The sequence below is a fragment of the Microcaecilia unicolor genome, chromosome 7, assembly GCF_901765095.1.
Source record: "Microcaecilia unicolor chromosome 7, aMicUni1.1, whole genome shotgun sequence".
Taxonomy (NCBI): Eukaryota; Metazoa; Chordata; class Amphibia; order Gymnophiona; family Siphonopidae; genus Microcaecilia; species Microcaecilia unicolor.
Window position 1 is genome coordinate 105,575,298 of NC_044037.1, and position 15,235 is coordinate 105,590,532.

The 15,235-nt window shown below is 44.1% G+C and overlaps 1 protein-coding gene across 3 annotated transcripts in view; it reads left to right on the forward strand.

The window, feature by feature from the left end:
* TMEM219 (transmembrane protein 219) overlaps positions 1–15,235 on the forward strand; it is a 123,858-nt gene that overhangs the window by 55,907 nt on the left and 52,716 nt on the right. For 2 of the 3 annotated variants that reach the window (XM_030209569.1, XM_030209570.1), the window contains exons 3-4: positions 1,507–1,780; positions 2,017–2,139. In XM_030209569.1, the coding sequence (XP_030065429.1) occupies positions 1,507–1,780; positions 2,017–2,139 (397 nt within the window). The remainder of the gene's footprint in view (positions 1–1,506; positions 1,781–2,016; positions 2,140–15,235) is intronic. The other variant, XM_030209571.1, reaches the window with a different exon arrangement.

Below are 15,235 nucleotides of genomic sequence, written 5' to 3' on the forward strand. Positions count from 1 at the left end.
GTTCGTTCTATTTGCGTGCACAATTTAATTGAATAATAAGTCAATTAGTGCCAATAATTGGCTTTCTAACAAGCAATTGGCGCTAATTGAAATCAATTAATATGGATGTGCCTAAATTTTTCATGCGGCACAGAAATGGGAGGATCATGGGTGTTTTGCAGAATGTGGGTGTGGATTTGAGTTACATGTACAATTATAGAATAAGGAGGTTCCATGTGTAAATTTGCATGCACCTAAATTTACATGTGACCCCTGTGCTTAAGTGCTATTCTATTAACTGTGCCTAACCTTAGATGTGGCTTATAGAATAGTGCTGAAGTGGGGCTTTTTCCTCGCTGACTTTTTAGGCATGATTTATAGAATCCACCTCATAATATATATGTATTTTCATGCTTTTGTCATCTACTATGTCACTATGTAATAAACTTAATTGCTTGGCTTCTGTTAGTTTGTAATTTTGTATCACTCCCAACCACCTTACTCCCTGATTGTAGCTGTGGAGGGGGGGGGACGAGATGCTGGGGGCGCAATCTCATCCCTTGCCTCATACAGCAGATTGCCTTGGGCCACCCATGAATTGCAGTATACATCCACAGAAGACAGTTGTAAGGTGGCATCTTAGGCTCAGTTCATATGTTTTCAAGACATTACTGCATTGACCAAGTGTCTTCAAGTGACCCTGCTTTTGGTCAAGGAGTTTTAAAAACAATATTTCTTGTTAAGAAACTATCGTTTTCCTGTTTTCAACAAAGTCTGTCAAAGAAATGTGCCCAAATTTAAAGCTAAGTAACACTATAGGGCAAACTTAAAGCTAAGTAACACTATTTAGATCACCTAATTTCTAAGTAATATTGAAAATCGGTCACAACAGTGGCGTACCAAGGGGGGGGGGGGCGGTCCGCCCCGGGTGCACGCCGTTGGGGGGTGCCGTGCGCCTGCCGGCTCTTCGTTTTCATGCTCCCTTTGCCCCGGAACAGGTTACTTCCTGTTCTGGGGCAGAGGGAGCATGAAAATGAAGAGCCGGCAGGCGCGCCCCCCCCCCCCCCCCCCAGCGGCGTGCACCCGGGGGGTGGGGGTTCTTTTGCCGGGGGATCGGCAGTTCTTTTGCAGGGGGGGGGGGCGTCGCGCTGTGCCGGGGGGCGCTGCACCCGGGGGGCGGGGCGCATCAGCGATCCACCCCGGGTGTCAGCCCCCCCTAGGAACGCCACTGGGTCACAACCTACTTATATTTACTTGCAGTGGAGGTTTTTGACCAATGATAAGAACGGAGTCATAGAAATGCGGGCATTGAGTGCATTTCATGTTCTGCTGCCACGCGGTGACTACTGAGGTCTTTTTCTCCACTTAACTAACTTGGTATCACGTGTAAACAGAATATTTATGGCGTTTGTTAGTTCAGTTTATTTCAGCTCATTGTATCATTGTACACCTTTCTTCACACTTACTGCATTGAATAATATATACTACTGTTTTTCAGTGTGTCTATCTTTGTGTCTCTCACTCTAGGACTGGAACACTTTCCTTCAATCTGTCACTGAGCTGCAGTTCTGCCCTAATGGGGACCTAGATGGAAGTGATGTCATGCCCCTTAACTCTGCTCTGCGGAAGCATGTTGCATCTCCACTGGTTGACCATGCCAATCTCAACATCTCAGCAACCTCTGAGCAATGGGTTAGCATCTCTGTGCTGGTTCCCATAGTCTTTCACTCCTCAGGAGTGTCTGAGCCTGGTGAAGGCCCATGGAGGGTCATCATGGCTGGCCATCAGCTGGGACTGAAGGGTGAGGTTGCTATTTTCTGCTTATCACTGAAGAAGAGTTTATCTCATGCACCCCAGGGATGTTTGGGCACATGTTTCTGAAGCATTAAACTTGAAAACCCTGATAGAAGATACAGTATATAGTAACAGCCATTAGATAAAGACTAGCATGATCCATCTAGTCTGTATAGCAAGGTGGCTAGATTCGTACTTTTCACTCTTTGTCAAATATGCAGGTTACCTCTTCTTTTTGTTTAGGATTGTGTCTGCTGTTTTTTGGAAGTGTGAAAGTCAGTTGTTTTGCTTTGATCGCATCCTGTTCCTGTATTGGGATCCATCACCGTTTTTATCCCCATCACTCCTACCAGGAGGGTGTTCCAGGTATCCATCACTCTTTCTGTGAAAAAGTATTTCCTGTTGCTTTTAACCTAGTTTCATTTCATGTCCTTTAGTTTTATAGGTTTCCCATCTTTGAAAGAAATTTGTTCATTAATACCTTTCAAGTACTTAAACGTCTGTATTATACCTCCCCTGTCCCTCCTCTCCTCTAGGGTATATGTATTCAGGTCTCTTCTCATACATCTGTCACAGACCCCCATACCATTTTGGTCGTCTTCCTCTGAACCACTTCTTTTTATATCCTTAGCAAAATACAGCCTCCAAAACTAATTACAGTACTCCAAACTGGGGCTTTACTAACAACTTGTACAGGGGCATTATCACCTCCTTCCTTCTGCTGGTTATGCCTTTCTCTATGCACACTAGCATTCTTCTGGCTTGGCCACTGCCTTGTCCCTTTTTTTTTTTTGTCAACTTGAGATCGTCAGACACTATCACCCGAGCTCCCTCTCCTGGTTTGTGCACTTCAGCCTCTCTCCTCTTATTGTATACAGCTCCTTTGGATTTCTGTATCCACTCTGCATTTCTTTGCATTAAAGCTTACCTATCAAGTTTTACCTTACATTTCTAATTTGTTTTAGATTACTTCTCATGGATGTGCACCCTATTGCCAAGCTTCGTATCATTCTCAAGAAGCAAACTTTTCCTCCTAACCCTTCAGCAATATTGCTCTGAAAGACGTTGAATAGAATTGGTCCCAGGACAGATTCCTGAGGCACATCACTACTTAACCTTTCTTTCTTCCAAGTGAATTCCATTTACCGCAACCCTCTATTATCTGCCAGTTAACCAATTCCCAATTCAGATCACTTTCTTGGGATCCACCCCCAGAGTACTTAGTTTACTTATAAGCCTCCTATAAGGAACAGCGTCAAAAGTTTAGTTGAAATCTAAGTAGACCATATCCAGCGTGTGCCCTTGATCTTGTAGTTTCCCACCTTTTCTCTGTTATCAATTTTTATACAGAGGGACCAGACTGGGATCACATTTGCCCTTCTCCAATCCCTTGGAACCATTCAAATATTCAATAATCTGTTAAATACATCCTTTATAGAACCCACCAGAACTTCTTGGTATCCCAGGATGTATCTCATCCATCCCCTGTGGCTTTGTCCGCTTTTAGGTTTGCTCATAAAACACGTTCTTCCATGAATGGTGTGGTATCTACTGCCTTCTCACATGTACCTTTGTTAGTCATTTGCAGTTCTTCTCCAGGATTTTCTTCTGTAAAAACGAAACAGAAGTATTTGTTTAGCATATCTGTGTTTTTCGCATTACTTTCCACACATCTGTCTTCAGAATCCTCAAGTCTTGCATTTCTCTTCTGCCCAATATGCCTGAAAAAAATATTGCCACTTTGCTTTACATTTTAGCCATTTTTTGATTCTGCATGTGCTTTTGCTGTCTTGATTTCCCTCTCCTTTAATGTTGCCTGGTATTCTTCTTGCAATCTTCTATATTTTGTGAACACTACCTGTTTTGTCTTTATTTTTGCAGCCACTTGTTTAGGGAACCATATTGTCTCCTTTATTTTCATTACATAAAAATCCATTGCCCTTTTTAAAACTCATTTCAGTTTAGTTCACAGTTTTTCCACATCTCATCTCCTCCTACTCTGTCAGCCCCTCCTTCAGGTACTTACTACTACTACTACTTATCATTTCTATAGCGCTACTAGACGTACGCAGCACTGTACACTTGAACATGAATAGACAGTTCTCCATTATACTGAAGCTAGTGTGTGTTGAAATCTGTCTTTGAATTTGATACAACTGAACTCCATATCAAATTACACTGTGATGATCACTGGCACCCACCTAGATATTAGACATACTTTCTCCATTTGTGCTCCCCTAGTACGTTCTGCCACCATTTGCCTGAGCAAAACCCCTTTAAGGCATCCATGATTTTTCTACTTCTCTCCAGATTTGTAGATGGGATATGCCAGTCCAAATTTGATAGGTTTAAGTCATCCAGTATTATCACTTTCTTCATTCCCACTTTGATGATGATATCATTGATCAGATCTCTGCCCATTTTTTCTACTTGAGATGGAGGTCTGCAGATTACAGTTGTGAGGATGGCAGTGTCATCTTCTCTTTCAAAGATGATCCATAGTGCTGCCTCTTTTGCCCATACCCCCTGCCTTTCACTTATTTTAATACTGTTTTTAACTTGGAGAGCTAATTCTCCTCCTTGTCTGCTTTCTGTATCCCTCCTAAATAAATTATAGCTAGGTATGTTGATATCTTATTCATGAGATTTATTGAACCATGTCTTCATAATGGCTACAGTGTCCAAGTTCATTTCATCACGGGGGCTTCCAGATCAGGAACGTTGCTTCCTAGACTGAGCATAACTAAGCAAAGGTGAGCAGACCAGAACAAACTGGAAAAAGACCAAAGGGAAATTTTATTAAAATAACAAAAACACTAGAGGGGTAACAAACATTTGCCCGCCCGACTTGGCAGACTGGTGTGAATATTAGCTAACACCAAATCTGACTGTAGCAAATCTCTCCCTCAACATTAACAATATAACTTGTGATTGAAGGAGAATTTAGTTCTTACCTGATAATTTTCTTTCCATTAGTCCTTCCCACTATTCCAGAAGCTGTGGGATAGTTATGTCCATCAATGAGCAGATGGAGATAGAGAACTGACAACTAAGCTGAGACATCTCTCTTGGAATCCAGTCCAGCTCCTCAGGATTTATGTAGACAAGCAGTAAGGATAAACTCAGAATAAACACAACAACCTTAAACAATTTGCTAACCTAACACTAACCAGACGAGCAAACATGGTGGACCTCTCTCCTCTCTGGACAACTTGTAGAGAACAAGAGATATGGAGGAAACACCATGCAAGGTGACGGTCGTTATTTGGCCCATTACTTCGTACCGACTAAACATCTCAGAAACTTTGGGTGGGCCTCTGTAATAGTAGGAAGGACTAATGAAAAGAAAATTTCTCCTTTCATTACTTAGCTTCCCACTATTCCAGAATCTGTGGAATGTTTAAAAGCAATCCCTACAGTGGGTAGGATCCTGGCGCCGCTGCCCTGAGGACCAAAGCTCCAAAACCGGTTGCTGACTGCGCACAGCATCCACCCTGTAGTGCTTGGCAAAAGGTATGCAACGTCAACCACATCACCGCCTTGCAAATATCCACCAGAGACAGTAAGGTAGTTTCTGCCCAGGATGTTGTATTCCTCGTAGAATTAGCCCACAAGGCCTGAGGAGCCTGCTTTCCCTTAAGCAAGCTGACGTGATAGTCTCCTTCAGGAATCTAGTAATTGTGGGCTTAGAAGCCATAAGGCCAAGCCTCTGTTTACCGAAAAGCACAAACAGTTTGTCCGATTTGCAAAACTCATACATGACTTCCAGCTATCTAATGAGGACTCTACGCCCATTGAGAAGTTTCAAGGCAGAATACTGAGCCTTCTCGTCCTCTGCAAAAGGATGGAAGCTCCACAGATTGGTTGAGGTGAAATGCTGATACCACTTTCGGAAGAAAGGAAGGAACCATTCGCAGGGAGACTCTCACCTCTGAAAAGCGAAGAAAGGGATCCTGACAAGAGAGCCTGAAGCTCCGAAACTCTGTGTGCCAACGCAGCAGCAACCAAGAACACTGTCTTTAGTGTAAGATCTTTCAAGAATGCCCTCTGAAGTGGCTTAAAAAGAGGCTTCTGAAGAGCCCAAAGGACTAAATTAAGGTTCTGCTCTGCACACGGTGTACGAGAGGGAAACCATAAGCGGCCTGCTCCCTGTAAGAATCGAACAATGTCTGGATGAGCCACAAGAGACGTCTTCTGTAGTCTGTCCCTGAAACAGGTCATAGCCACAACCTGAACTTTTAGAGAACCCAATGCCAATCCTTACTGAAGATCTGCCTGGAAAAATGCTAGGATGTTCATGATCTAAGCAGAGAAGGGAGAAAGTCCATGCTCAGAACGCCAGCCCTCGAATATCCTCCACACCCTTGCGTATGCCATGGATGTAGAGAGTATGCAAGGGTGTGGAGAGGGAGAATCATAGGTAGCCTCATCTGCCCACTCCTGGAGGTCTAAATGAGATCTCTTAGGAGCCGGAAGGGCAGCGAGGTGAGAAACTGAAGCACCTTGCAGCAACTCTGACTGTCCCTGCTTCAGTAAATAGACCTGGTGTAAGAGCAATATGAACTCTGGAGAAAATAAAGATCCCAATGCAGCTGAATGCTCTGTTGGGGCCTGAGGCCGTAAAATGGCAGCTGTACTCAGTGCGTGAGCAGAGGCTGTTCCTCACTCCAAGTTGGCTCAACAAAATGGCTCCTGCTCCCGGGTTCTGCATCGAACTGTTCACCGGGCCCTGTCGGTGAGCCCGAAGTCCCCAGCATATTCGGATGCTGTGCCAAATCCAAAGACATGCTGCCTCCGACAAATTTCTCTGCGTCGGAGGAAGTGACGTCAGCTGAGGAGATGGCTGCTTGATCAGCGAGCTCCGAGAACTTTAGAGCGAAATTGAGACGTCCCCAGTACCAAATCGCGAAAAAATAACCCCCACCGCGAGAAAAGTACATCTGAAATATGGCAGCAAAGAAGAAGCTGGTGAAATTCAAGTTTACGTCGGAATCTGCGAGCGCAGGCAAAGGCGCGGGTCTCCGGTCACGAGGAGCCAAGATGGCGGCCGAGGAGAGTGAATCGGAATCGGACCCCGAAGAGCAGATTGATAGCGAGGCAGAGATCAGCAAAAGAGATTTCGCTAGATGGTTTCAAGAGCTGAAGAACGAGGTGGTGACAACTCGACGCAGCATTCAAACAGCAGTAGCAGAGCTCCGCGAGGAAGTCAAGGAGATCGGAAACAGAATGGCGGAAAATGAAGAAAAAACAGAGGCAGTAGCGCTGGAAGTGAAGGAGATCCGGGGTTCCCTCAAATCTGAGCAGCAAGCAAGGGCAGACATGGAATCATTGATAGAAGACCTAGAAAACCGTACCAGAAGGTGCAACCTGAGATTTCGAGGCATACCCGAGGAGGAACAATATAAAGACTCAGAGAAGGTGGTGCAGGAAATCTGTGCCTTTTTGCTGAACCAGGACTCAAGTGAAGAAAGACTGGAGATGGAACCTGTAGAAATAGAAAGAGCGCACAGAAGTTTAGGATCACCGAAGAATGGACTGCCCCGAGACATTGTGGCATGCTTTCTCAGGTTCCCGGTCAAAGAAAGAGTATGGAGAAAAGCGAGGGAACTAGGAGACATCACGTGGAAAACAGTTAAGCTCCGGGTGTACCAGGACTTGGCCTGGAAAACTCTACAGCGCAGAAGAGAATTTCGGGAGATTACCAACTATTTACAAAAATCTGGATTACGCTACCGCTGGCTGTTTCCGTTTGGATTACAAGTAACGGTGGGAAATATCACTCGCCGCCTTCAGTCACCACAGGGAGCGTGGAAAACACTGAAAGAGATGGGATGCACAGATATTCCGAGAGGGGAAGAACCCACACAACATTCTCAGCGCAGATCCGAGAGAAAGGAACAGACGGGCTGGAAGTTGGTTGAGGGAAAGAAAAATCGTCTTTCCACACAGGCTGAGAGGGAAGCAATGGAGAAGGCAGATGGCACGTGAATATGAAATAGACTGAATGTGGACATTGAGTGAGTTTTCCGCTATAGAGAGCGGATGAATACAATTTAAGATGATGTGGGGTTAAATATAGATATTGAGATGGGGGGAATTGTTTATAGAGGTTGCACACAAGAAGGGGAAGGGGATGTATGGAGGGATGTTTGATCGGGTAGCCATGCTCTAAGGAGGGGGTGCTTCCTAGAGGGGAATACTGGCACACACTGGAGGTTGCCAGCGGATAGGGGGGATTGGGAGAGGGAGGGGGGGAGGAACAGGGGGGGATAAGAGTGAGAAGGGGGGTGGGAGGTTACGTATTGGGTCCTGGAATGTTAACGGATTAAATAATCAGGGTAAAAGAAGTATAATCTTTAGAGAATTGCGTAGATTGAAATGTGATATCATAATGCTACAGGAAACACATATTAGGAAGAGCGATGAACCACTAATTATGAATAAAGGATTGGGGGAGGGATTTGCACTGGCTGACTCTAGGGGAAATAAGACAGGAGGGCTTGTGATTTATGTGAAAGAGCATCTGCAGTTTGTAAAAGAGTCTGTATACAATGACAAGGAGGGTCGCTGCATTGCCGTGAAGGGGAAGGTAAATAATCGAGATATTACCCTAATAAACCTGTATGCACCAAACAAGGGACAGGGGAGGTATTTTGAAGCTATCAGGGCAGGATTGCTTTCCTTTGTGGGGGGAATAGTGATGATGGGAGGGGATTTCAACCACCCAGCAGGAATCCTTGATCATTCGGACGGGCGGGAAGGGGGAGGAAGATATAATGGTCATCAATTTCTCAGGCTGATGCGGGAGTTAGATCTTGTAGACATATGGCGCCTGAAGCATCCAGGACAGCGACAATACACACATTACGCACATGTACAGGGGACATATGCTAGAATTGACGCCATCTGGGGCAGCCGGAGGGTTTGGGGGGACACAATGGACGCAGAGATCGAGAGCATCCATGCCTCTGACCATGCAGCCATTTGGGTTACCCTAGAAGGGTGGGGCAAGCAAGCAACAGGAAGAACCTGGAGGTTAAATGAATCCCTGTTAGACGGAGAGACAGATTGTCAGGAAATCAAAAGAACCATAAAGGAATATTTGGAAATAAATGATAATGGGGAGGTGACGGAGGGGATAGTCTGGGATGCCCTTAAAGCGGTAGTAAGAGGGGTATTAATTAAGAAAGGGGCATATAAGAAGAAGCTGAGGGTGGAGCGGGAGCTAGAAGTCCGGAAGCAGTTAACGAGACTGGAAGCACTACATCAACAGGGAGGGGGATTCCAACATGTAGAAGAGCTGAAAAAATGGAGAGCGGAACTACAGCTGATCCAGATGAAAACCATGGAATTTCATAGACAATTAATGCAGCAGAGGTTTTTTGAGTTCAGTAATAAAGCGGGGAAATGACTAGCTAAGGGGTTGCGGGACAGAAGGGTTCAGAGCACAATCACTAAAGTCAAAGGGCAAGCAGATAAGATATTTCATACTGATGAGGAGATTAGGGATCAGTTCACGAAGTTTTATACAGCCTTATACAAAAAAGAATCCAAGGCCACTGTAGAGGGCATCAGAGACTATATAAAGGGATTAGGTCTACAGAGGGTGACGGCTCAACAGAGAGGGGAACTTGAGGCCGAAATCACGCTGAAAGAAGTGTTGGGGGTTATCAGAGGCTTAAAGGGAGGGAAATCCCCGGGGTTGGACGGGTTCACCGCCAAATATTATAAAATTTTTCAACAAGAATTGGGACCTCTCCTAGTAAGGGTGGGTAATGCCTGTTTTCTGGGGAAGGGATTTCCGATAAGTATGCAAGAAGCAGGGATATCGGTCTTGGTGAAACCTGGGAGGGACCCCACATTATGTGGGTCGTATAGACCGATCTCCCTGTTGAACACAGATATTAAGATCCTAGCTAAAGTAATGGCTGACAGACTGAAGGGAATCCTACCATCACTTATACATGAAGATCAATCTGGCTTCATTAAGCACAGGCAGGTAGCAGATAACATTAGAAGAACCTTAAATTTGATGTGGGGTGCACAGAGGAGGGGAGATTCCATGACGCTACTTACAGTAGATGCAGAAAAAGCATTTGATAGGGTGGAGTGGCTGTATTTGTGGGAAGTGATGCTAGAAATGGGGATGGGAAACTATTTCGTAGACTGGGTGAAAAGGCTGTATGAACACCCGATGGCAAGGATTAAAGTTAATGGGGGATGGTCGAGCCCATTTAATATACAACGGGGGACCAGACAGGGGTGTCCCTTATCTCCATTGTTGTTTGCCATCTCCATTGAGCCTCTGGCTCAGCGAATAAGGTTACTGAAGGAAATAAAAGGGGTTCGACTAGGGGGGATGGATCACAAAATAGCATTATTTGCAGATGATATCCTATTCTTTATCGGATCCCCCATAGACACACTACCGGTGATTATAAAAGAATTGAATTCATTTGGGAAGCTCTCAGGATTTCGGGTAAACTTTGATAAATCTGAACTTATGGGGGTCACGGCAATGGACCAGGAAATAGAACAGTTAGGGAGGAAATTCGGCTTTCGCTGGACGGGCGAAAGTTTTCGCTACTTGGGCATACACATATCACGAGATCTTACTAACCTATACCAACTGAATTATACGCCACTTATTTCGGCCATCCGGAGAGACTTAATAAAATGGAAGGAGGGCTGGCTCTCGTGGTGGGGCCGCATAGCGGCGGTCAAGATGAATATACTTCCCAGGCTGTTATTTTTATTCCAAACGCTACCCATCGCGGTACCTAAAGGAGAATTGCAGAGAATACAGGCCGAATTAGGGGGATTCATATGGGGAGGACACCCGGCTAGACTGTCAAGGAAAATAATGTGGAGAGCGGTAGAACAAGGAGGGAGGGGAATCCCTAACATTACTTGGTATTATTGGGCAGCACAATTGAGACAAATTGGAGTATGGAGCAGAGTAGATCTCTCACAGGTTACACGGTTGGAACAGATATTTGTACAAGCAGGAAGACTGGATGCACTACTTTGGGGTTCTTTCCCAGAATCATCCTATAAAACATTGACTTTAAACCCTTTCATTTCACATCTGTTTACACTGTGGGGTAGACTCAAACAGAGATTAAGGGGAGTGCAAAGTAGATCTTCTTATGCTTGGCTTACCCAAGAGCTGGGCTTTCCGGGGGGACAAGAGAATAAAATAATGACCTCATGGTTTGACAGAAGTTTAATTAGATTCCGGGAGTTCACGTCAGAGGGTACCCTTAAAACCTTTGAAGAGATTAGAAGGGAATACGATCTCCCTGAGACTGATCACTATGCTTACCTCCAAGTCAAAAATTATATGATGACAGCAAAATGGCATAAGGGGAATTGGGTGGAGAATGAACAATTCGAAAACTTGTGGGGGATCATAAGTGGGGGAGGGAAAGGGATTTCTAAATTGTATGAGCATATTAGAGGTACTGACTTCGAAAAGCTACCATATATGAAAGCTTGGGAACAAGATCTCAAACAGGAATTTAGCTGGAAAGAATGGAAGAAGATGTGTGTGGAGATTAAAAAGGCATCCATATGTGTGCTGGTCAAGGAGAATGCATATAAAATTATGAGTCGCTGGTACTATACACAAGATAGGATAAAAATGATGTACTCCACCGCCTCAGATATATGTTGGAGGTGTGAAAAGGAGAAAGGGACATATTTTCATATATGGTGGGAATGCTTGATAATTCAGGATTTCTGGGAGATGGTTACGGGACTCATCACACAAGCGATAGGAGTACAGTTCCCCTGTGAGCCTAAATGTTGTCTGTTGGGTTATGGGAATACGGGAGGGAAGGTATGGCAAACTAGAATAAAGCGTATGAGCTTGGCAGCAGCTAAAACAACAATAGCATTGAAATGGAAGCAAAGAACAGGCTCCACGAAACAAGATTGGACAGATAAATTATATCTCCTGATGGGAATGGAGAAATTGACAGATAAACGTAAGGGAAAATATAAGTCTGGTGCAGAAGAGTGGTCACAACTGGAAGGGATATTGAAAAAAGAAGAAGGAGAACGGGAAATAAGGACTTAGGATGGAAATGGAGAAGGAGACCGGGGTGGGTAAGGTGGGGGGCATTAGGGGGGGGGAGGGAAGGATAAAAGGGGAGGGGGAAAATGTCTGTTAACAAAGCTTGAATGTTACTGTTTTCTTTTCCTTTATTTTTGTATTCTGAAGAAGAATTGTTCTGTATGACTTTGTAATTTTGAAGCATTAATAAAATTTTACAAATTAAAAAAAAAAAAATTTCTCTGCGTCCTGCGGGATTCCTGGCTTGCACGCACTACAGTTCCCTGACCTGGCCGGTGAGTCCCACAGCAAGAACACTTAACTGCCTGCACAGGAGTCACCATTCACCTTGACTATCACAAGCTCAGCACGACGTGGTCCCAAACATTAAGTCAGTATCCCTTCCCCTGCACCGAGTTGAACTTTGCAGCCTTACCAGCGGTTCTGAGTGGAACTTTAGTCAGACTTAGGTTGGCTGCTATCCCCAAGCTCACAGTCTCCACAAGTCTTACCCCAAATGAGAAAGGATTAGGACTGATTCTCTGTCCCTCACTGTCCAGTAAACCTCTTTCCTTCTCCTTTCCTTTTCTTTCTTTCTTTTTTTTTTTAGGTTGTTGTGCTAGAAAAAGAGAGCTCCACAGAAAACAGGGGAGAGGTGAAGGAAGGGAAGAATTAAATTTGCAGGGCACCAGAGACAGGGATTTGGTTTGTGTGTACTTCCTCTTCCTTTTTTTTTTTCAATTGGTGGGAGGGTTTGTCAAAACTTATAAATAGGGAAGTTTTGTATGTTACTCCAGTGTGCTGCTATTTGTTCACTGACACTGTGACTGTAGTTGACCTTTATACTGTTTTGTATGTGTTGCTTTAAACTTTAATAAAGACTTCCTGTTACGCTTATTAAAAAAAAACAAAAAAAAAAACAATCCTCTGCAGACTGAAGCCACATGTAAAGCTCAACTGGAGACCAGTTGACCAACTGGGCCAGGAGCAAATCACACAGAACCAAAGGCTGAAAAGTGTGTCCATCCGCCTGCTGGAGATAGAGAACCGTTTTGGAAGGCAATAGCAGAAATACAAACGAAAAAAATATATAAGAACAACCAGAGCCTAAAGGATACAAGAAGCAGAGGAATTTTTTTTTTTTTTTTACTTGACGTGAGGGCTGCACATTATCATCACAAGTAGTTTATGACAGTGGGTCTGGGGACCTTTGCTGTTTGCATCTGTTTAGTGGTTGTGGGACCTGTTTTCAGTCCCCTTTCTTTTTACTTGACCATTTCTTGTAAATCACCTGATCTTTGCTGAGGGGTGGGGTCTCAGAGAACGGGACCTTCTAGTCTGGGTCAGAGAACATTCTAGCAAGGGACAGTCATGTACACACAGGATATATGCATTCAGTTGCCAACTGAGGTGGAGAGTAGGTGCATCTAGGTAGACGTCAGCTCGTTTCATCCTCTCTATCCCCTAACCCTGTCCGTTCGTAATTACAGAAGCTGTCTTGTGTTTCTCTGCTTTCTAAATTAACCTGAGAAGAATTATGAGGAAACCTCTGGAGTATTAGTGTATTATTGTAAGGTTATCCCCCTAGAAGGGTGAGGGAGGGGGAAGGTTATCCTCCACCAGAGTGAGTGTAGGTGAGAGTAGGGACAACTCCTGTTGGCCGGGGACCCCAAAATTGTCCACAATTTTTCAAGCCAGCCAGAAGTAGAGGAAAACGTCCAAATCCACGGGAGCTGCCGGACCAATGGCAGTGTTTGAGAATGGCTCTCTTTTATGAAGAAGAGAGACTTAGGTTAGAACAGGACATAAACAACAGGGGTGTTCAGTGAGACCATGTCCCACAGTTATGTCCAAAACCCATAAAGGAAAAATAGAAATAGGAAAGGGTCAGGTATCAGTTCTGCATGTTTAAAAGCATGTTTCACCAAGATACAGACTGATGAGAAATAGAACAGAGTTAACTCAAGCTAAATTACAGAAAAGATATGAAGGGACTGTTTTTATAAACACATGGCAATGGGTATATTTTGCTGTATGTAATCACTAAACAAAAAAAAAAACAAGAAGCAATCATCAAAATAAAAAACAGGGTACATACCCTCTTCTGGCACTCTGTCACCAGGCTAACTTCATCATCACCGTGCAAGACATCACTATCCCCTTGATCCACTGAGTACACTAACAGTTGATAAGAAGATTCTAGGTTTGACTCCTGGCTGGCTCGCCAACTTGTGGAAGATTTTTGGGGTCTCCGGACCAGCTGGGGTTGTCCCTAATCTCACCCATACTCACTCTGGTAGGGGATAACCCTCCCCCACACTCACCCTTGTGGGGGGATAACATTACAATAATACGCTAACACTCCTCACAATTCTTCTTGATTTTTTTTTTAGCAAGCAGAAACACAAGACAGCTTCTGTAATTACAAAAGGACAGGGTTAAAGGATGGAGAGTAGGTGCATCTGGCTGAGAGGTCAGACCATTTCATCCCCTCCATCCCCTAACCCTGTTCTTTTGTAATTTCAGAAAACCAGAGAAGAATTGTGAGGAAACCTCAAGTGTTAGTGGTTATCCCCCCACAGGGGTGAGTGTGGGGAAAGGCTATCCTCCATCAGAGTGAGTGTGGGTGAGATTAGGGACAACTCCAGCTGGCCCAGAAACCCCGAAATCTTCCATAGAACTAAAAACTGAGCTGAGACATATCTCTTTTGGCATCCATTCTATCTCCAACTGCTGGTTGATAGACACAACTATCTCACAGGTTCTGTAATAGTGGGAAGCTAATGGAAGGAGGTATTTGCTATAATCAGATTTGGTGTTAGCTGATATTCATACCAGTCTAGTCTCACTGGGAGTCATTATCGACCGATACCTTACACTGGAAGACCATGCGAAAAACACAACAAGGAAGATGTTTCACTCAATGTGGAAACTCAAAAGAATAAAACTGTTCTTCCCAAGAGAAATATTCTGTAGACTGGTACAATCATTGGTATTAAGCCAACTAGACTACTGCAATTCAATATATGCCATATATGCCGGTTGCAAAGAACAAATTATTAAAAAACTCCAAACTGCACAAAACTCGGCAACTAGACTTATATTTGGCAAAATGAAATATGAAAGTGCAGGACCCCTAAGAGGGAAACTACATTGGCTTCCACTAAGAGAACACATTATGTTCAAGGTCTGCACCCTGGTTCATAAGAGCATACACGGTGAAGCTCCGGGATATATGTTAGACCTCATGAATCTTCCAACCAGGAACTCTACTAGTTTATCACGTACGTTCCTGAATCTCCATTATCCCAACTGCAGGGGATTAAAATATAAATTAACATATGCATCCAGTTTCTCCTATATAGGAACGCAAATATGGAATGAATTACCAAAATATATAAAAAC